Source organism: Oenanthe melanoleuca, chromosome 7, assembly GCF_029582105.1.
Source record: "Oenanthe melanoleuca isolate GR-GAL-2019-014 chromosome 7, OMel1.0, whole genome shotgun sequence".
Lineage (NCBI taxonomy): Eukaryota > Metazoa > Chordata > Aves > Passeriformes > Muscicapidae > Oenanthe > Oenanthe melanoleuca.
The window spans coordinates 2,633,550-2,655,083 of record NC_079341.1 but is presented as its reverse complement, the minus strand read 5'-3'; the positions used below and the strand labels follow the sequence as shown (position 1 = coordinate 2,655,083).

At 48.1% G+C, this 21,534-nt stretch overlaps 1 protein-coding gene across 13 annotated transcripts in view; it reads left to right on the top strand.

The window, feature by feature from the left end:
• COL6A3 (collagen type VI alpha 3 chain) overlaps positions 1-19,956 on the top strand; it is a 56,981-nt gene extending 37,025 nt beyond the window's left edge. For 6 of the 13 annotated variants that reach the window (XM_056495743.1, XM_056495742.1, XM_056495750.1 and 3 more), the window contains 28 exons: positions 502-528; positions 645-689; positions 796-849; positions 1,015-1,077; positions 1,416-1,481; positions 2,182-2,235; positions 2,964-2,999; positions 3,524-3,586; positions 3,877-3,939; positions 4,626-4,688; positions 4,933-4,995; positions 5,180-5,230; positions 5,353-5,388; positions 5,484-5,546; positions 5,678-5,740; positions 6,384-6,416; positions 6,507-6,555; positions 6,809-7,302; positions 7,894-7,993; positions 8,468-9,166; positions 10,245-10,353; positions 11,052-11,320; positions 12,451-12,705; positions 14,280-14,354; positions 15,879-16,058; positions 16,174-16,227; positions 19,062-19,232; positions 19,332-19,956. In XM_056495743.1, coding sequence (XP_056351718.1) covers positions 502-528; positions 645-689; positions 796-849; positions 1,015-1,077; positions 1,416-1,481; positions 2,182-2,235; positions 2,964-2,999; positions 3,524-3,586; positions 3,877-3,939; positions 4,626-4,688; positions 4,933-4,995; positions 5,180-5,230; positions 5,353-5,388; positions 5,484-5,546; positions 5,678-5,740; positions 6,384-6,416; positions 6,507-6,555; positions 6,809-7,302; positions 7,894-7,993; positions 8,468-9,166; positions 10,245-10,353; positions 11,052-11,320; positions 12,451-12,705; positions 14,280-14,354; positions 15,879-16,058; positions 16,174-16,227; positions 19,062-19,232; positions 19,332-19,372 — 3,339 coding nt within the window. In that variant the 3' untranslated portion in view covers positions 19,373-19,956. Of the gene's footprint in view, positions 1-501; positions 529-644; positions 690-795; positions 850-1,014; positions 1,078-1,415; positions 1,482-2,181; positions 2,236-2,963; positions 3,000-3,523; positions 3,587-3,876; positions 3,940-4,625; positions 4,689-4,932; positions 4,996-5,179; positions 5,231-5,352; positions 5,389-5,483; positions 5,547-5,677; positions 5,741-6,383; positions 6,417-6,506; positions 6,556-6,651; positions 6,664-6,808; positions 7,303-7,893; positions 7,994-8,467; positions 9,167-10,244; positions 10,354-11,051; positions 11,321-12,450; positions 12,706-14,279; positions 14,355-15,878; positions 16,059-16,173; positions 16,228-19,061; positions 19,233-19,331 lie in introns of all 13 variants that reach the window. The other 7 variants (XM_056495748.1, XM_056495753.1, XM_056495754.1 and 4 more) reach the window with 5 other exon arrangements.
• The last annotated feature ends 1,578 nt before the right edge of the window (positions 19,957-21,534 follow it).

Below are 21,534 nucleotides of genomic sequence, written 5' to 3'. Positions count from 1 at the left end.
AGAGGAACCTTCAGCTAATGGTCCAGGACAGCAGCTGCACCCCAAGCCAGAAAAGGTGGTGAAACATGTAATATTAATGGGAAATAGTGAAATTAAGGGGATGTTTCCTACCATTTGCTCTTACCACATGATCCTCTGGCAGGGAGAAGAGGAATGCATGAACCAAGCCCATTAGTTGCAGATGAGATACTGAGTCTTGTTAAAAATCTGTTCAGCCTTGGACAAAGGCACTGGACTAACATAAAAACGGGTGCAGAAAGAAACAAAGTCAGTGAAGGAAGGATTGTGGCTAAGGAGTGAGATATTTTACTGAATCAGCTAGATTAACCCCCATGCCCCACATATCTTATCTTGGCACAAGCGTTGGGGAGACAGCTGAAGACAAACATTGACATAAGAGAAATTAGGGGAAGTCCTGTCCTGGTCATGGTCCTGTGTCAGCCCTCCTTCTCCACTATGAGCTGGACAAAAGTGAAATAACTCTCTTTTCTTTCTCCTTAGGGTTCTCGGGGATTTCCAGGAGAGAAGGTAGGGAACTATTTCCTCATGCCACAGCAGTGAGTGTGAGTGTGTGGCACATCAATGTCCCCCTCCCCAATCCCCCTTTCTCTCAGTAAGCATTTGCCCTTGCTTCTCTTCCACAGGGTGAACTGGGAGAAATGGGTCTGGATGGCATTGATGGAGAAGAGGTCAGTAATTTTAACTGTTTTTCTCTTAATGACTCGATGCTTCAGTGAAGTATCTAAAAAGAACCTTGGAAGTGGCAAATATTTTAAAATATTTTTCTTTTTTTAGGGAGACAAGGGTTTGCCTGGCTCCTCTGGAGAGAAGGGATATTCTGGCAGGAGGGTAGGCTTTAATCACTTTTACAGTGGGGCTAAATGATGGCATAGAGGTGGATTTGAGCCATAGGAGGGTGGAAAGCCATCATGCTTCCCTCAGCATTGAGGGCTGGGCAGAGATGCTTTCAACAAGCAGGAGCTGCTCTTCCTAACTCTCCATCTCTTCCCACAGGGAGATAAGGGAGTCAAGGGTGAACGAGGAGAACGAGGCGACCGTGGGCTCCGTGGAGATCCGGTAAATGCTGCTTAGGCATCTTCTTGGTTTTCCATCCACTTTCCACTGATCCTGGGGTCTTCAGAGACTTATTAAATGCTGTTTGACAGTGACTCAGAGGTGACATCTGGGTACCACGTGATACCAACCCATCAATAGCTGCTTCACCATATTAAAATTCCCCTGCCTCGTCTTCTTCGGTGTTACTTCTCAGCTGAAAAGCTGTGTCTGTCTGAAAACATTTCAATCAAAAAAGGAAAAAAAGAAAAATTGGTTCCCAGCTCTAGCAGGGCAGTTTATGAGGTTTGATTTTCATGTCCCACTTTCACAGATGTTTCTCATTGCTCTGTTGCTTTCAGGGAGATTCAGGAGCTGATAACACTCAACGGGGCTCCAGAGGACAAAAGGGTGAAATTGGACCAATGGTAAAATTTCTTTGTTGTCTTGTGTTGTTTTTTGGTTTTTACAACAGAATGGGACAGAGAAAGGGAGAAAAGAGGATGCTGCCAAAAAGATGCAGGTTTCTTAAATTCAGATTTGTGCCTTGCTAGATGGAATATATTTTTCCACTAGAAAATGTTGTTGGTTTGCAACCAAAACTTTCTCTGGGAAGATGTCAGTTTAGAAGGTGTTTTATGTAAAAAGCACCTTTTAAAAAAAATATTATTATTTTACAGTGTCTTTCTGGGATATTGCCTCTGAAAATAACTTTGTAGTTGGAATTTGCCTTCGTGCGTTCTCATGGCTCACATACAAAAGGAGAGAACTGATTAGATTACACCAAATCTAAACCTCCTGATTCACCTGAAACCTCTGCAAGAAAAAAAAAAAACAAACCCACACGCTCCTTGGAAAATTTCAAAACCCATCTGTTTTCATGTCAGCTCACAATAAAAAATGCATCTTAAATTGTCAGAAAGCATTTCACAAAGAATAGGAATGCTGACTTCTGCTGGCTCAGAAGCTTGATGGAAAGTTTCTGTGAGTTGTTAGGAGGATTCCCACCAAAGCAAGGCTATTAACTTGTGTGAAAGCATGAAAGGAGACATTTTTTTGAGACTTGAATCTGTTTTTCCAGTGCCTGCTCATCTCAGGGCTCTCATTTGAGTTTTGTTTTTCCCTTAGGGAGATCCTGGACCAGCAGGGGTGGAGGGCCAAGATGGTGGAGTTGGGAGGAGGGTGAGTTGCCAGACCTCCAGTCAGCAAGACCCAAGCTTAGATTGACAATAACTTTTCCCCTCCTTCCTTTCCATGTATTTTGTTTCACAAACATCAAGGATTCAACCTCAAAACCCAACGAGCCACCCCCCAAAAAAAAGAAAAAAATCTCAAAAGGAAAATGCCTCATGGCTTCCTGGCTTGTTCTAGAGACTTTGAAAGTGGAATTTATTCCTGTGCAAATAACTCAGTTCTCAGATCACTGGAGTTACACATAATTTATACATAAGACCAGCTTGGATGGTGCTTAGAGCAACCTGGTCTAGTGGCAGGTGCCCTTGACCATGGCAGGGGGTTGGAATTAGATGGCCTTGAAGGTCCTTTCCAATCCAAACCAGTCTGTGATACCATGATTTGTCTGCTGGTTTTAGAAAGACAAAAACCAACCTGGAGCTGGGATGTCTGGGATGTCCTTCCCATCCCAGGAATGGTGGCACACTCCTGGCATGCATGAGGGAGCAGCTTACCTGTGTTGGGGGGATGTGAGGAGGGAGAAAACCTTCCCAAGTCTGATTTAAGAGAGCTGACCATGTGGATTTCCCTCTCCCTTTCCCCCCAGTAGTTTAAAACATCCAAATGTAATTTTTTTGACTGTAAGAAGCATTGGTAAGAAGCACTGATCTAAAAGCAGTAGGGAAAGGTGTGTTTACATGTTAGATCAAAAAGCCTCCTTGTTCCTTCATTTGCAGGGCATGGCAGGACGAAGGGGGCCCATAGGAGTTAAGGTAGGTGCTGATGGGACAGCACATGGGGCTCCTGCCACACCATGGGGCTCAGCACCCAGAGAGATGTGCCAAGGGAAGGGACATGCAGCCTTGGCTTCTTCCTCTCTGCCTCCTCTCTCCTCCAAATTTCCCAACTCCTCCTCCTCCTCAGGCTCATCTCCCTATGTGCTTTTTGCTGGAATTGGTGCAGAACCAACTGCAGTCCAAGTGCCTGCCTGTCTCCTACAGCATTCCCTGGTCAGATGTTTTGTCCCCACGTGCTGCTGGAGCAGTGTAACAGGGCCAAAGCATGATGGTTGATGCCCACCAATTGCAGGAGGCAAATTGCCCCCACCATTGCTGTGCTTATTATCTGCTATCACCATATTTTGGGGAAAAAAACAAACAAACAAAAAGAACTCCCTGAGAATCTGTTCTTCCCCGTTCTTTGTGCAGCTGTGGATACCCTGATCTGCCCTCTCCCTCCCCATGGTGCTGACCACGTCCTCCCATGCTAACCTGCACTGTTGTTTTTGTACTTCCAGGGCACCAAGGGCGCTCCTGGTCAAGCAGGGCCAGCTGGAGAGCAAGGCATGCGAGGGCCACAGGTCAGTGAGCTCCAGCAGAGCAAAGGCCTTGCCTCATGATGATGTGGTGCTACCTCGTCACAGCCACTTCCCCAGAGAGTCTCATCCCCAAAGACTCTTGGGATTTGGGTATTTTTGGGTGTGCTGTGGCCTGGCTGTCCCTCCTGCCACGGCATTCCCACCATTCCCACGCCAGCCGAGGTGTGACGTGTTTGCAAAGCATCCCTCAGACACTGCAGCATTTGCTTCCCTCAGATCTTGGTGTGTTTCTGCCCATGTGTGCTGACAGCCTCTCTTTTCTTCCCACACAGGGTCCCCCTGGCCAGGTTGGCACACCAGGGATCAGAGGAGAGCAGGGTGTTCCTGGACCCAGGGTAATCCTTCTGCTGCTTCCCACACGCTGGCCCAACTCTGCTGTTGTTGAACTTATAAGATTCCAATGTGTCTCCACATTCCCCTCTCCTAGGGCTCCAGCTCTGCTCCACTCTCTTTTAACACATTCTTCCAGCATGATTCTCCTCTCAACTTATGCTTAAGACTTCTTGATCAAGAGTTACAGAAGAGAAAGAGCTGAAAGCAACCACAGAAGGCTCAGGACTTCAATGTTTGGCCCATTACTGCAATTTTAGTTAAAGAGGATCCCTGAGTGACTGGTGGGGCATCTCTGTGATGTTTCATCTTCTGAAGCCAGAGTATGACCATCTCACATGCCTTCAGTGGCCACCCCATGCATTTATTTCTCCCTCCTGCTGCATTCCTCAGCCACACCAGCCAGATTGCATCTCCCCACCCCCAGCATGACTCCCCCTCCTGCTTTCCCGTGGGTGTTCTCTTATATATATATGTTCTCAATATAAATTGCTGCAGACATTTGGATTGAACTGAGCTGGACCTCCAGCTCTCCCCAAACATGAAACAGACTTGTGAATCTCCTGAGGTGTTTTGGGAGACACCAGCCCTAGCAGTCAATCCAAGATTTCTGTGGTCATCCAATTCCCTGCTTCCTGGCACCTGAGTTTTTTGAACATTGCCAAAATGCCTCTCCCCATTTCCATTCCAGGCTGGGAGTGGCCCTCCAGGACCCCCAGGAGAACGTGGCAGGATTGGTCCCCTGGGAAGGAAGGTATGTCTTTAGGAGCACTGGGCATCAGCAACTAAAGCTGCATTGAAAGGCTGCTGGATTTTGCATGGGCTCAAATAAATACAAGAGATGAACCTCTTGGCCTTGCACAGTGTAGAGAGAAGCAACTCTGTGCTCATTGTCTCCTTAGGCTCCCATTTCAGTGAACCACTGCTGATGGGGTGGGGCAGGCTCAGAGCTGCCTGGAGTTTCAGCACAGGCTTTAACAGGTGCTCCTCTTTTTTAGGGTGAGCCTGGAGACCCTGGACCCAAAGGGCCAGATGGACAGCCAGGCCCACGAGGAGAGATGGTGAGTGTGACCATGCCCTCACTCCTCTGAGGACACTTAAGGAACTTTAAGGAACATTTAAGAGTTTCTCAAAGGCCTGTGGCTTCAATGGGTTCTTTCTATTGGTGCTGCTGGACCTGTGGGGTTTAAGTTGTTTACATATAATATGATTTACATATGAATGACTTTAGCTTTCCAATTTTAGGGTGATGATGGACGAGATGGAATTGGTGGCCCTGGTCCTAAAGGCAGGAAGGTAGGTGTATGCTCAGCATTCCCACCTCTTCAACAAGGACAAGGAAGCAGCCAAGATCTCCAGTGCAGATGGGTGAGGGCATTTTCCAGAACATATCCAAATTAACCTTTCTGTTGTTTCAGGGAGAACGCGGCTTCGTCGGTTACACAGGACCAAAGGTAGGTGCAGACCATGAGCTGTGCATTTATTTTCCAAGCAATTTTCCATGGCCTATGCAGGTTTAAAGCTGTTTTTTGTGGTTTTCCCTTCCTAGGGTGGACCTGGTGACCGTGGTGTCCCTGGAGGCCCTGGCCCCAAAGGAAACAGAGGCCGCAGAGTAAGTTGGACCGTGGTACAAATTTTCCTTTCTGAATGCCCTGAAAGATGGGCACATCTTTTCCTCCAAGTGCTCCTGGGAGTCCTCCTGCAGATGTTCATGGAGACGACTTCTCTGCTCTGTCTTTCTAGGGAAATGCAGGAGTACCTGGGTCACCTGGTCAGAAAGGAGAGATTGGATACCCTGGGCCATCTGTAAGTCTTCATTACATTGCTGATTGGCTTCATGTCCCTGTGGGTGCCTGGGGTTGAAAAATCACTGTCTCCTGCTGATTTCAAGTTGGGGAAATCCCTCTTTATTTGTCTTGGATGTGTCTCTATAAAATTTTAAGCAACTGTTTATTGCTGACAAATGTTTACCCTTCCTCAAACCAAAGGAAAAAGTAAAGAGCTATGCTCTTACCAGGCATTAGGAATTCCCCATGGCAAAATGCCCCTTAAAATTCCTTCTAGGAGATTCTCATCTCTCTATCATTCACCACCCCACACAGGATATGGGCCAGGACCAAATCTGGCTGGCACAAGGCTCCCTAGAAAGGCCAAGGAGACTGGGCTTGCTTTGCATGTGAGCCTGGAGCATCGTAACTCATAGAATGGTCTGGGTTGGAAGGGACCTTAAAGACCATCTAGTTCCAGCCTCCCTTTTGGGTTTGGCCTCAGCTAGGTTTACTCCTCACACAGAAGAGCCCTGCACTCTGTTGTTGGAAACCCAGCTGAAAACAGACAGATTTTCCCTTGGCTCCTGCATGAGTCATGGCTCAGTAGTTATTCTGACAGGGTTCACGGGACACCCTGGAGATACACTTTGCACTCAATTTCTCTTCATTCTTTAAAACAGGGCCTTAAAGGCGAGAGAGGAGAATCCAGAGATGTAAGTGAGGCATAATTTCTCTCTTGTTTTGAAACACCCTTGGGTTGGCTGTGTGACATATCTTTCCCCCCCTTTCTTTATTTCTTTAAGCAATGTGCGCTGGTGCGGAACATCAAAGACAAATGCCGTGAGTACCTCAGTGCTTTGCCAAGCCCCTCTCTCTACCCTTATTTGCCCATCAGCTTACAAGAATGGCACTGACCAAGCTGTTTTTTCCTCTCCATCTTTTCCACAGCTTGTTGCTATGGTAAGTATCATTCAGTCCCTTAAACCTGCATGTCATGGTTGTTGCTCTCCTGACATGAGAATGATTTATGCCTGCTGAGGACACTGTCCTTGAATCCTGACAGCTGTTTGAGGCATGACTTATTCCTGATGCACATTTCCAACAGGTCCCAAGGAGTGCCCTGTCTTCCCAACCGAGCTGGCCTTCGCTATTGACACCTCCTCGGGCGTCGTGAGGGAAGTTTTCAACAGGATGAAGCAAACCGTGCTCAGAGTGGTCAACAACTTAACCATCGCTGAGAGCAACTGTCCCCGGGGGGCACGGGTGGCTCTGGTCACCTACAACAACGAGGTCACCACCGAGATCCGCTTTGCCGATGCCAGGAAGAAATCCAGCCTCCTCCAGCAGATCCAGAACTTCCAGGCAACCCTGACCACCAAGCCGCGCAGTCTGGAGACCGCCATGTCCTTCGTGGCCAGGAACACCTTCAAGCGTGCCCGCAGCGGCTTCCTGATGAGGAAGGTGGCTGTCTTCTTCAGCAACGGGGACACGAGAGCCTCCCCACAGCTCAATGATGCTGTGCTGAAGCTCTACGACGCCGGGGTCGTGCCTGTGTTCCTCACCAGCAGGCAGGATGCTGTTCTTGCCAGAGCTCTGGAGGTTGGGGTCCTTCACCCTTTTTTAATTTTATTTATTTTCTCCTCATGCCCTTGGTCTGGTTTGATGGTGATGGATGTCACAGGCAATGCTTGGCTTTCACAGGCCTCTCAAATGTGGAAGAGAATATTGCTGGCCAAACTCATCCATCAATTAGGAGAGAAACCCTAATTCTGTAATCACCACAGCACATGGTGGGAAATGCTAGTGAGACTCTCAGGAGTCACTCTTTTTCCAGGCCATGGCTCCAGAGTGCCAGGTGTGGGATGAAACAGAAGGAAGACTCTGGCAGAAAGGCTAAGGGTGGGAAGGTGGGGGTACATTAGATTTTTGGCAGAGGGAGAGTGGACAGACAGAGATTGAAAGTCACAAAAAGCCCCAGATAAACTCCCTGAACACTGCGGTTCCTTTTCTTGGAGTTTATGACTCTAAACTGACATGGGGGGCCCAGGGCTCCTCCAAAATGGATCCATTGAGAGCATTGTGCTGAGCAGAGAATCCCTCAGATTTGTGGATTGCCCTCCCCTGCCCTGATCTGAGGACAGCAGAAGGCAGCATTGCTGACTCCGTGTGTTTCTGTTTCCATCTCACCAGATCAACAACACAGCGGTTGGCCACGCCATTGTTCTTCCAACCAGCGGCGGTCAGCTGAATCAAACCATTCAGAGGCTTTTGACTTGTCACATTTGTTTGGGTAAAGCATCCAATTCGTCCTCTAGACAGCTCCAAATCCTTCTGGTCATGCAGCAGTCGGTTGTAAGGAGGGAAGCCCAGTTGGGAGTGGGCCCTTTTGTTGATGAATACAAGGGATTCTTGAGTTGATCAGAGAACATTGGCATTGTGAATGGGGTTTCTACTTAGTAAAGAGAAGCTCCTTTTTTGTCTGGTTGCCACTTTTACAGCCCAAACACTGATAGCTAAGTGCTCCAAAAGATGGCCTTCTGCCACTTATGACAGAGTGCTTCAGGACTTGGACAAAAGAGCACAGTAAAGAACACTGAACATGTAACTGAATGTGTTGTGGGATGAAATTACTTTGGTATCAAGTAACAGACTGGTGAATGTCCAGGGATTGATGGTATTTCATGTGACCCAAGAGATGTTTGCAGTGATAAGGGAGGGTTGTGTTCAGATCCTGCAGGTGAAACCCACTGTATTTCCTCCCCAGATGTGTGTGACCCCCATCCCAGCTGTGGTGCAACTGGCCAGAGACCAGCGTTCAGAGACAGAAGGGCAGCCCCCACTGACGTGGATACGGACATAGCCTTCATCCTGGACAGCTCCGAGTCCACCACCCCTCTGCAGTTCAGCGAGATGAAGAAGTACATTTCCCACATTGTAGCTAACCTGGAAATCAGCTCAGAGCCAAAGGTGTCCCAGCACCACGCCAGAGTGGCTGTTCTCCAGCAAGCTCCTTATGAACACGAAACCAACTCCAGCTTCCCGCCAGTAAAAACCGAGTTCTCGCTAACTGATTATGCATCCAAAGAGAAGATCATTAATTACCTCCACAACCAAATGACCCAGCTCCATGGCACAAGGGCCCTAGGAAGTGCAATTGAACACACCATCGCTCACGTTTTCGAAAGTGCGCCGAGCCCTCGGGACCTAAAAGTCATAGTCCTGATGATGACTGGAAAAGTGAACAAAAGAGAACTTGAGCACCTGCAGAGGGTTGTCATCAATGCAAAATGCAAAGGGTACTTCTTTGTTGTCTTGGGCATTGGCAGGAAGGTGAATGCCAAGAATATCTACAGCCTTGCCAGCGAGCCAAACGATGTGTTCTTCAAGCTGGTGGATAAACCAGGAGAGTTCCATGAAGAGCCTTTGCTGCGTTTTGGGACACTGCTGCCATCCTTTATCAGAAGTAAGTGCAACATCCTGCAGCCCAAGTGTCATAGAAGGGGCAACACATGGCCTCAGAGGGGCTAATCAGAAAGGTTTTGAGCAGCAGGACCCACTGAAGTGAGTCTATTTTTTATGGTTTGTACTGTTTGGTACAATTTGGGCTGCTCATACTTTACCTGTTGAGTCTTGGTCTTGTTCACTTTGGTCTCCCCATCCCCTTCCATGTTTATCCACCAAGTAGAGTTTGCATTTCAGTGTGCTTTGCCTTGGTCTCCATGCGGTTACCTGTGGATTCTGATCTCATCCCACCTGGCTTGCCTCTCACATAGGTCCTGCTGAGGCCTTTTTCAGCACTTCCTTGGAGCTCTTTGAACACCCAGTAGATATTTCTTTCCATCTTCAGCATAAATGTCACGTCCAGCAGGCCCTTGGCTGGCTCAGGCTGAGATCTGGAGTTGCTGTATGCAGGTTTAAGGAGCAGATGTACAGGGATAAATAAAGCTGCTGTATTTGGGATGTGCTGACTGTGCCTTGACAATTTACATCTCAGCTTAGCTAGGGATCCCAGGCTGGACCTGCAGCTGCCACAGATCCTAAACACATCCGTCCAGCAAGGATAAGAAGTAGACCTCTTTTAGGAATTCTAGTTTTTAGCATAAATTCCTCAAAATCAGATTAGTGGGCTGATATACCACAGGTTCAGGAATGTTTTGCACTAAACAGGAAGCAAACATCTGGAAACAAATGTTTAGGTTATCTCAGTTTGCTTATTTCATTTACTGCTTACAGGAGTCCTGGAAACTTCTAACTCTTGAAAAAAAAACATCACCTGTGTGGTTGGAAGTGCCTTGGTAAAAGAAATTGTGTTTATAAGTGACAGACTCAGGCAAACAGCCCTCTTGTAGTTAAGGCCCTCATGTTTGTAAACTGGAATAACAAATCTCCCAGCTCAGGATGTTGCAGTAATCAAACATGAAGCAAGAAAAGAAAAGGATTTTTTGTCTTTCTTTTAAATTAAGAAGAAATAAATGTAATGTGTTGATGCTGGATATCCACCATCCTCAACTCCAGTATTTAATGTCTCTCTCCATCTCCAGGTGAATTTGCTTTCTACCTCTCTCCAGAGATAAGGAGACAGTGTGAGTGGCTCCAGAATGGTCAGCAAGTCCAGAGCCAGCAGCCTGTGCTCACTGGGCAGAAAGCAGTGTGAGTAATGGGGAAAAGGAAAGAAAAAGCAAATTCATTTTCAAAAATCAGAATTATTTTTTAATTAATATGATTCTAATAATATTTCAATTGATTTTACTGGTTCCCCCAGTGCTGTGGCAGAAGAGCAACAGAGGCATCTTATAGAGAAGGGTCATATATAATGTAAAATTTGGGGTAAATTTTGTATTGACATGTATAAAAAAATGAAGCCAGTAATTGTGGCTTTGATCATGTAGGCCAGGAATTCCAGAAATTACTATTAATTTGGTGCTTTCTACCCCAAACATTCTTTTCAGAGGCTGGACTGCCCTGGATTATCTGATATACAGAATCAACAGCACCCCTGCTAATATTTTCTGAAAAGAAATGAAAGCTTGTGTCACCCAGACTCACTGGTGGCACAGAGCTGTCCTGGCTTTAGAAGGCCAAGCCCCTTGATGTCACATCTGTCTACTGACTTCACCCTTATCAGGGAATCACAGGACAGTTTGGGTTGGAAGGAACCCTAAAGAATATCTTGGGACACCTTCCACTAGACCAGGTTGCCCCAAGAACTTTTCACTGCCTGGATCTAAGCGCTTTTCACTCTTCACTGTGGGCAGATCTACAGCTGGCAAAGCTTTAGACCTAAAGCTCTTGACCTCTTGCCAGTGGCTTCTACCTCAACTCTTCTCCCCTTCCAAAATCCTGCTCAGGTTCGTGGCTCCCAACGCCACCGTCAGCCGCACCTTCGCCGCCAGCACCACGGTCAGCACAACCATCAAGCCAGCGACGAGTGCCCAGGCCAGAAGCACTCCTGCAAGCACCACGGCCCAGACCAGAGCCACCGAGGCCACCCCAGCCAGCTCTGTGCCCCAGGGGAACGCCACAGCCCAGGGAGCAGCCGGTGCCACCACCCACACCAAGGCCAGCGGCCGGGCCACCGCCAACGCCACGGCGGCCAGCGGCAGGAGGAGACACAGCGGTGCGTGAACAGCTCTCCCCACGGGGGCAGTGCCTCCCTCTAGGCTGAGCCACAGTGGGTTCGGGCTCTTCTTGCCCCCTGAGAGGGTTATTCCTGTGGGAAGTGTCACCCAGAGGCCAAATTTCCGTTTTAGGAAATCTGGAAATCTGCGCTGGGGGGTTGTCAACTTGCGTTAAGGATTTTGTGCAAAAACGGGCGAGGGACAGGCTTCCCCTAGGGAAAACACAAGCAGGAGCAATCCATCCAGCTAGAGAACTTCTCTATCTAGTGTGGCTCATTTGTTTCCGTGATTTCCTCGTAGCATTGCCCCTTGGCCAGGTTTTGCTGTTTATGGTGGTTCATAGGATTGGTATTGTTTGAACTCTCAGCTAATATGGATGGTTAGTTCAACAATGGGTCAGCATGGTTCACCAAGCCTCTGCCATGTGAGCACAGTTCACAGAAAGGTTTCCCAGGTCTTCTTGCAAGGGGGTACAGGCAGATCTACACCAGCTGAGCAAGGACCAAAGAATGTGTCCAAGCACAGGGAAGCTCATCCAGTCACTGATGGCAGGTCCCTGCATAAATAATAAATAAAAAGCAATAAATAAAAGCAACCAGCTTTTGCAAGGCTAATTCTTTAATCAGCTTGAGGGGTATAAACTTTTCTGGGTGTTTCTTGCTCCACCAGTGCTTTAAGCAGTGTTTATAAAGGTCTCATCCAGTGATCTGCCAGAGCAGGAAAACCTTTCCATAGTAAGTTCTTTGACCTGTTAAGGTTATCATCCCTGGAAGTGGTCAAGACCAAGTTGGATGAGCAATCTGGTCTAGGGGAAGGTGTCCCTGCCCATGGCAGGGGGTTGGAATGAGATGGTCTTGAAGGTCCCTTCCAACCCAATTTTATCTTCACTCTTAGACAGGCTTGACTTGAAGCCAAGCCTTTAGCAGCTCGGTGAATCCATTGCACCCTAGAGAAGGAAGGATCTCACTGGGCACATTTATAGTTGTTGGGAAAGTGCTGGGAATTTCAAGCTGTGAGAATATTAAAAAAAAAAAAAAAAAAAAAAAAAAAAGGCTTTGATTTGCTAGATTGCAACAGATCATTAAAGATAAATAAACCACTTGGTGTCCCTTCTGATTCTGCCCTGCAGCAAAGACCCACGACATCCAGATCTCAGATGTAACTGAGAGCAGTGCCAGGCTGCGCTGGGCCAGCCCTGAGCCACACAACACCTTTGATGTCACTGTCACCTTGGCCCATGACCACTCCCTCGTGCAGAGGCAAAACCTGACTGGCACCGAGCATGTGATCCGAGGGCTCAGGAGTGGCCAGAAATACGTCGTGGTCGTCACTGGCTCCCAAAAATCCCAGCCCAAAGTCACCTACACAGGGTCATTCAGCACGAGTAAGTGACTCTTAAAAACAGGTGGACATTTTTTTGTTTCACTAAGTGGACACAAAAAGTGGGAGGGAAAAAAAAAAAAAACGGGATCAAGAATCTGTTTGAATCAACAGTCCCAGCCCTGGCTGTGCTAAGTTGTGTCACTTCATCTCTTCCATCCTCTGCATCATCAGCAGTGTATGAGACAAATGTGGCAGATGTGTTTCTTTGAAAAATGGGAGTTACATTTCAATGGGGTTAAATCTGCATGGAATGTGTGATAATTAAAGGCAGTCCCAGAATGGGTATGTTACGTGCTGGAGGGTTTGTACTTCAGTGCAAAAGATCTTGGTGGGGGTCCAGCCTGCACTACTGCAATTAATAATGAGTCAAACTGATAAATTCAGTCCAGTCAGATTTCAAAACAAGCAAGAAAAGCTGCTTCCCTGATAGCCATTTCCATAGCTACTGATCTGCTTCCCACACTATCCAGAAAAACCCACAAAGAAGAGATGAAACTGAAGGTTTAGTCCCTTGAGGATCCAAACTCCCTGTGTGCAGATCCAATGTGAACTCACCAAAACCTCTGGCATGGCCAAAAGTTGCTGTCTGAGACACAGCCAATTTTTTTTAATACAGTTGGCACAGAGGTGACTTGGCTTGGTAGTGTGGCTGGTCCTGCCAGTGCCATGTCTGGCTTCCTCTGGCACTTCCAAGACAATTCCAGTGCCCATGGAGAGCCTTTCCTCTGGTTTCAGTGGGTTTGGACCAGTCCCTTACCCTTTGCAGGCAATACACATGCCCACAAAAATATTGAGAAGAGGCATCAGTGGGTAGAATTAACATCTGCCTGTGCTGAATTGGAGCTCCCAATGCCCAGGGAAGCTGCTTTTTCCATAGAATAAATCTCAAATGGGAATAAACTCAGAAGGCAGTGGTGGCAAGATGTGACCTGGACACTGAGTAGGATTGTCCCCCACAGCCACACCCAAACCCTACACTAAAGAAAAGCAAATCCAGCCCTTCCTGTGGCTGCAGACCCCTCCTGCCCTCCAGCCCCATGGATGTTTTTCACCTGTGAAATTCCTCACCATAGCTCCTAGAGGGATGTGAGGCCTGATGGGAGGAGTGTGGTCCAGGAGAGCCCTTGAGGGAACAAGAGAGTACAGATCCATCATGGATTCACTCCCCTGGGGAACACCATTTTTATGCTGCCATCTCTAAGGCCAGGAGAACAAAACTAAACTGGCTCCAGAGAGGCCACATCCAGCTCCTGAACCCCTGCCCTGCAGTGCTGTGGGGTGAGTGGGGTCATCCAAAGCATTCTCATGGGGCCCTGAGGATGCTCCTGTGTGGTGACCCCCAAGGATGAGCCCAAGGGGGGCCACAGGCTGGGAACAGAAGGTGCAGCTGGGTGGTTGGGGATTGCTCATCCAATCAGCTCCTCCAATAAACATTTCTCATGTGTGTGTGCTGGGCTAAACAGATCCAGACCAGGCCCCTGAGCTGGAGCTGGGGCCAGGGAGTGTTTATGACTGCACTGAGGTGCTGCTGCTGCTGGCCTCCCCCTTGACTCACCCTCTGCCTCTCCTCCACAGAGATCCCAGCACAGCCCCAGGTGTCCCTGGCCAACATGATGCTCAACACTGAGCCACTGGAAGGGCCTGAGAGTGGTGAGTGTGGGCCATGGGGGGATTGCTGGGCTGGGGGCTCTCACAGTCCCACTACCACCAAAGGATCTGCAAGTCCTTGGCTTTGCAGAGCCACTGGTCATGGCCTTGGTGCCATCCTTGGCTGCACTGGGGTCTCTGCCTCATTCCATCACTTTGGGTGACATCAAGCTCATCACACCAGTGCTGTCACACTCAGTGGTACCATCGGTGTCACAACCCCTCCTCCAAGGACCTGGAGGGGCTCTCAGCCTCCATCAAGCAGCACAGCCACTGCAGGCCCACCAACAATGGATCTGTCATCCAAAACTCATCCCTGAATCATCGCTGCCACGTTTTCCTTTGAACACTCTGCTCCCACTGTGGCTCATTTTCTTCACAAAGTGGTCTCATTTTCTTCACAAAGGGGAAATGCTGCTGCTCAGTGTGTTCAGCCAGGAGCTGTGGAGCTGCTGCTGAGCTCTGGCTGCTGGCTGTGAGTGGGATGAGCATGGATCTCACTCATGCCTGGCTGGTGGCACCACTGGAGCTTTGTGCAGTGGAGGGGCCAAGGGCTTGTGCTGAGCCAGCTCATTTCTCCTTCCTGCATGAACCATCATCATTCCCTTTCCATGTGCTCCCACTCATTTGGCCTCTCTCCCTGGCACTGACATCAGAATCCTTGTGACAAGGTGACAAGCACCCTGTGGCTTTGTTTAACCCCTTGGCAGCAGCTCTTGGGAAAGTGTGGGTTTCTCCTATTCCAGGGAAAATGAATGTGCTGTGTGCTTGCTCTCACTTCCACACAGACCTCTCCATCTCAGCTCCTCTCACCAATCCTCTCTGCCTGAGGATTTATGGCTGCCAGCAATCTGGGGGGAGCATTCCTCAAGGATGCCAATCCAAAGGTTTTCAACAGGATAAAGACTCTAAAGAGGGCAGGGAATTGGGGGTGGGTTTAGCTGAGCCTCCTCTAGTTCAAGGGAGACACCCAAGTATAAGTCTTCCAAGAGACCTTGGAGGAAAGCCCACACTCTGTCCTCCTTATGGGGTAAAATATCATGGATGGCCCAGCATAGCTAATAAAACTCTGGGATTTGGACCTAAATGATCATTTTTTGGGGCAGGAAAGGAACATATGTTTAAATCTTCATTGAGCCTTCACATATACCAGGTGCAACTTGCTTTTAGAGATAAACACACTTAAGGACTGGAAGTTACTGCCAAGACAAAGAGCTTTGAAAACAGGGAGGGGGAATTTGTGTGAGGGCTCAGTCCTGAGTGCCCCAGTGGGGAGTAAGGGGTTCCCATTATGTTTCTCAAAGGATTTGGGGTTTGGATCTCTGATAAAACCCAAGAGCAAGAAGAGGTAAACTGGAGGCTGGGGAAGGTTTGCATCCAGCAAAGCAAGACAAAACACACAAGAGGGAAATGCCACCAGTCTTGAACTAGGCTTTATTTTCCCTTTTTTTCTCTTTTCAATCTCTTTGCTTTTTCAGCTTTTAACCCTCCCAGAGTCACTTAACCTTTGCACCTTTTGCCATGCAGATTGGCCAGACCCTTGCTTGCTGGACTTTGACATGGGCATGCAGTGCAAGGAGTATCAGATTGTGTGGTTCTTTGACTCCAAACACAAGTTCTGCAGCCAGGGTTGGTATGGTGGCTGTGGAGGTAATGCCAATAGATTTGAGACCGAAGCTGAGTGCTATAACAAATGCTTAAAGCCATGTAAGTACCCCATGAGGATTCACCCTTTTGCATTTTGTCCTGTTGTCAAATGATGCTTGGATCAGAGAGAAAACACCATTTAAAATCCAAACCCATGCACTTTTTCCTCCTCCAGCAGCAGATGAGAAAGCCATGCAGCAGCCACCCCTTGAGAAAAGATTATCATCAGGTAACACCCCCCCCCCAAAAAATTAATCATCACAAACAAAGCAAACCCATTCTTTCACCTTGACCATTTCACAGCATGCATCCAAGCCTGCCCAACCCTAGACCAAAAGTAGCACAGACTTAGTGTCCACTCACTCCTTCACATGGCCATGCCCTTCCATCTGCTTTGCATGAGCAAGTCACTTTGCATGTGTATTGTCCCACTAGGATGTGCTGAGGCCACAACCTGAGTGACTTTGGCTTTCAAGAGGGACCTGGGGTGGCTGCACTGGAGCGTGGCACGGTCTCAAACCAGTCTGTGTTCTCTCTGTGTGACCAAATTCTCTGCTGAAATGCAGAGAATTCCCAGCATTTCACTGCCTGTAACCAAAACATCTGATGGGAAGTGACTCCATGGTATTGCATGGAGATGTTTTCCTTCATCACCAAGAGATAAAAGTCAAGGTTGAGGGAGGAGCCTGCAGGAAAATGGTGCTGCCCTCCTCTCCTCAAGGAGTTTCTGAGGTTAAGGGATTATGTTTGCAATCCTCAAGACCTGGGAAGGGAGAAGAGGCTTGAAATCACCTGTGTTGGTTCAGCAAGGGGTTGGGATGGGAACAGAGCCCAGAAAATCCTCATCAGAGCAGTCTCCCCCTCCCAGAGGTGTTTTAGGGCCCTTTGTGGAGCTGGGAGGAAAACCAAGGAGCGAAGACAGCTCTGGTACCTAAAGGCAGGGCTGTAGTCCTTGCAGTGGCATGACAGGGTTTGAAAAGGCAAATTACAGACCCTCCCACCTCATTTGACTTCCTTAGGTTTATTTTAGGGTCCTTAAATCACGCTTGGGAATTTTTGTCACCGGCAGCCCTGCAGAGATGTGGAGGCAAGGAGGAGGAGGAGGCCACCACCAGCCACAGAGATGCCTGGGGTAGCAAAAGGGGATTTGAAGGTGCTTTGGGGATGCAAATGGCATCACTGATCCTCTGGCTGCAGTTTGAGCACTTTGCTGCCAGAGGAACCTGCAGCTTCACGGCAGAGCAGGATTCCACCCTTGGAGAGCAATGAAACCTCCCTGATGAGGTTTTCTCTGGAGAGCACGTGTTCCTGCTAGCTCTGTCCCACAGGCCAGCCCCTTCTGATCATTGTCACATGCCTTGATGATGTTTCCAGCAACTGTTTCTGAGGCTAAAGTGATATTTCATCAACTTGGCAGGCTCTGCCCTGGGCACAGAGTCAAGAGAAGCAGCCGAGGGGCCCTGCAGGGATGTTCAGGTCTCTGCCCGCTGCACTCTGCTCACTTCATTCCCTTTCCATTTACTGCAAAGCCAGAGCTTGGATCCACACAAAAATGGACACAGGAGCTCAGTGCAGCTCAGCTTTTAAGGTGCTGGGTGGTGGCTCAGGCTCTGGGTTCAGCCCATGGCAGGTGCAACAGTGAGAAATGAGTTGAGCTCCCAAACCTCAAGGCACTGGGGGTGCAAACACACTCACGAGACCCACTTCCCTTCTGAAGCATTTTAAATGCTGACATCCCCTTTAATTATGGACTTTTAATATAATTTTTCATTTGTAGATGTGGAGCTTGAGGCATGGTTTAGTGGTGGGCTTGGCAGTGCTGGGAAATTGTTGGGCTCAAGGGTCTTAGAGGACTTTTCCAACCTTAATGATTCTATGGTTTTAATTTTTTATTGCTATTAACTTTTTTACCATGACAAAAGTAACTCTTAAGTGTAACTGAAGAGCCCAGACACATTTTCACCATGGGATGACTTAAAACCCTGTCTCTTCCCTTCTTTTCAACCTGCTGCAGCTTAAAACACATTTAAACTCCCTAGTTCTTGTTCTCCATCAATTCTTGGAAATTTTTGGGTAAGCTTTTGTTTAATTTCAGACTGAAATAGGGGAAAATTAGGCTATATAGGCAAAAGAAATTCTTCTGTCTTAATTAGTGTTTGGATTTGATTCCTGTGCAGGGTTTGGGGTAGAGTCATTCCTGTGTTCACGTCTGCTGGATTTCAGTGTTTTGGAAGGTGGGGAAGAGAGGAGATGGGCTTTGGAAAAAGAAAATCTGAACATAAAAAGGGCAAAGAGCCTGCCTGAGGCATGGGGAAGCTTTTGGCTGTAGGAGCCCAAAAGTAAAGCTGAACTGGAAGGTCAATACTGATTTCTGACTCCCCCTTATCTGTGATGTTTATGCTGTGCTGAGCAGAGGTGGCACAAGCTCCTTCTGCATCCCTGTGTGAAGGGAGGTGTGTGACCTGATGGCAAATCAGTGTCTGATATTAGATTTTTTAAATTGTATTTTAAAAAAACTATTTGGCAGTTTCATTTAGCCACATCCAAGCGCTTTGTTGTTTTGTTCCCCTCTCACCCAGCGAGGGATGCAAGATTCTGTGGGCATTGTGTGGTGGACCCAATTTTTTTCACATGGAAGATTTCTCTTTTCAGAGGAAGTCAGTCATTTTAATGGTGCCAGCACTTCTTCCCTTGCAGCCCAGCCAGTCCTCTCCCAGTTCTGAGACCTGCCAACTCATTTCCTACAGATCCAAGGGATTTGCAGACAACCACTGCCATGCAACACTCTTCCTTCATTGCTCCTGGATGCATGGCAGCAACCCAGGAGACAAATAAACAAACAAAAAAACCAGGGTTGGTGACCTCCAGGTCAGAACCTCCAGGGAAAGAGGTTCTCTTTGCAAAGGAAGAGATGGGATTTAGTCACAGGAGATGTGCACGGTCTGTGCTGTGGGTGCCCTTCCTCAGCTTGCATTGCAGCCCTGCCCCGCAGACACACTCAGAAAAGGTTGTAATTCACCCAGGAGTGCTACTGACCGCTGCTGCTCCTGCTTTTTTCCACAGTGCTGGATATCTGCCGGCTGCAGAAGGACGAGGGCACCTGCAGGAGCTTTGTGCTGAAGTGGTACTACGACCCCGAGACCAAGAGCTGCGCCCGCTTCTGGTACGGCGGCTGCGGCGGCAACGACAACAGGTTCAACACGCAGAAAGAATGTGAAAAGCTCTGCATCCCTGGTAAGAGGGGCTCAGCCAAACCCCTGGCATCAATTACCTCCTTTATCTGCCCTCAGCATCCTGCATCAAAACCTTATTTCTTGCTTCTTTCTCCACCAGGTGCCATCAACCCCGGCGTGGTGACGACGATAGGGACATAGGGCCAGGGGCTGGCCAACACTTACCTCTGAGACAGCATCACCTTTGCCACCTTGTCCCTATAGAAGCTAAGGGTATAGACAACCTTGCACTGTAATATTTCATGCTTTTAACTCCCAAGCAAACCCTGGAGGAGAGGGTTTTGCTGCATGACCTATCAATATGGTGCTAAACTGTTTGTGGACTGAGTGCTACATGTGCCTGGGTTATATTGTATAGCTTCAACATTGCCAAATATTTACCTAAGTGCAGATTGTTATTGTCTCTCAACATGAAATTAGCCTTTTTTCCCCCCAGTTCTGGCCATCTGTCTATCTAAGGCACCATAAAAATGAGTAAAAAAAACCTGATAATAATTTCACTACAACTTGTTACCTGCTTGCTTTTATCCTTCTCATAACTGAGTGTAACTTTACAGGGGAAGCCTTTGTGTAAGAGAGCGGCTGATTCTGATAAACAAGTGGTTCCATTTTCACTCTTCCTCTTTTATTTTCATTTTTTTTTCTCCTTTTGCTGGATTCAATCTCAGACTAGATCTCTCGTATGCATTTGTACCACATGTGGCCAACCGAACTAGCAAGGAAAAGGAAGCAAAGTTTCCAAATGCAAATGCACTGCTGGGACCAAGGCCTCAGTTAACAAATCTTTTAAATTGTGGTGTAGGATGCCTCTGGCATTCTTCTGATGTTGTATGTTTTATGAAATACAAAGCAAAGCAGTCTGGGGAGGGGGGAGCATTGGGAGGGAGGGGGATTTATTTTTATTGTGGATTACTGTGTCAGGAAGTCTATACAAAGAACTTTTAAATAAAGTCTAATGGAGGTTTTGAGAAACTCGTGGGTTTGTCTTTGTTAAAGCCAGTGTAGGTATCAATGGAATCATTTTCCAGGGTCTGGAAAGCAATTTTTTTGGGGGGAGGGAGGAATCCCACTGTGCCTCAGAGGGAGGATGGATGTAGTAAGGGTATTCAGGGGGACAGCACTGAGAGGCTGCTGGCAACCTGGAGATTTCCAGCTTGGAAAAAAGGTGGAAACAGACATATCTTGGTTGTGAAATCTCCATCCTGAAGGAATTTAAACTCAGCTGGACATGGCATGGAGCAACTTGGCTTCAGCCCGTCCTGGGTGTCCCTTCCAATCTGTGTGACTCAGTGACCCTGTAAGTATTTTCATCTGTCTCCTTCGCTTTCCAGATCCACGATTTTTACCCTTCCTGTCCTTCTCTGAGCTCACCCAAGGAAGATAAAATTCCCAGAAACAACACACATTTCCCTGCCCCTTCAAAAATCTCCCCTGAAAGCACAGAGCAGGTGAAAGTGGCCACCCCAAGGCACAGGGTAGCTCTGGGCTGTGGGACTGACATCCTCAGTTTCCCTGAGCCACTGTTGTTGTCCACAGGCAGGGCTTGATAATGTTTCCCATGACTTGCTGGAGGTGCCTGGAAGGAAAAATGGAACCATGGAGAGAGCAGCTGGAACACCAAAAACAGAGCATTGGTGAAGGAGGACTGGGAGAGGGCATTGACCCATTCTGGAGAACTGGGTCAGATTGGTTAAATCATGGAAAGGAAACTCTTGCAATTCACTTGTCCACATGTTCTGCCATGGGTCAGGGTGGGAGTGTCACGAGGAAAAGGCCACCTGGTGCTGTCCTGCTGCTTTCTGAAACACTTCAGGCAGGTCCCCACGGGCCACAATGTGAGATCTTCCTTTGGCAGCACCTCCCAGGAGGAGGATTTGCCCTCCACAACTAATTAATCTTGATTTGCAAGACTAAATTAAGCTGGTCTGACACCTCAGGCTCCCTGTTCAGTGCTGCACACCATCCACAGGGTTCCAAGGGCCTCGCCCTGACCTGTCCAGGGCACAAGAGGAGCTCATAGGGCTGCTCTGGGCTTTGTCCTAGTGGAGATTCACAGCTCAGGCATCCCATTCTTGGCACGAGGAGCAGCCCATATCCCAAAACCTCCCGTCAGCACCGAGCCACTCGCGTGGGGACAGGGCACAGCTTGGCTGGGGATGAGCCCAGCCATGGCAGCTGAGCTGGGGAAGCTGTGCTGTTTATTTGGCACCTTCCCCTGGCACACCACAAGGAGAAAAAGAGGGGAATGGGTAAATGTTATTTATTTATTATTGTAGCTGCCTCTTGCAGCGGCTCCAAGCGAC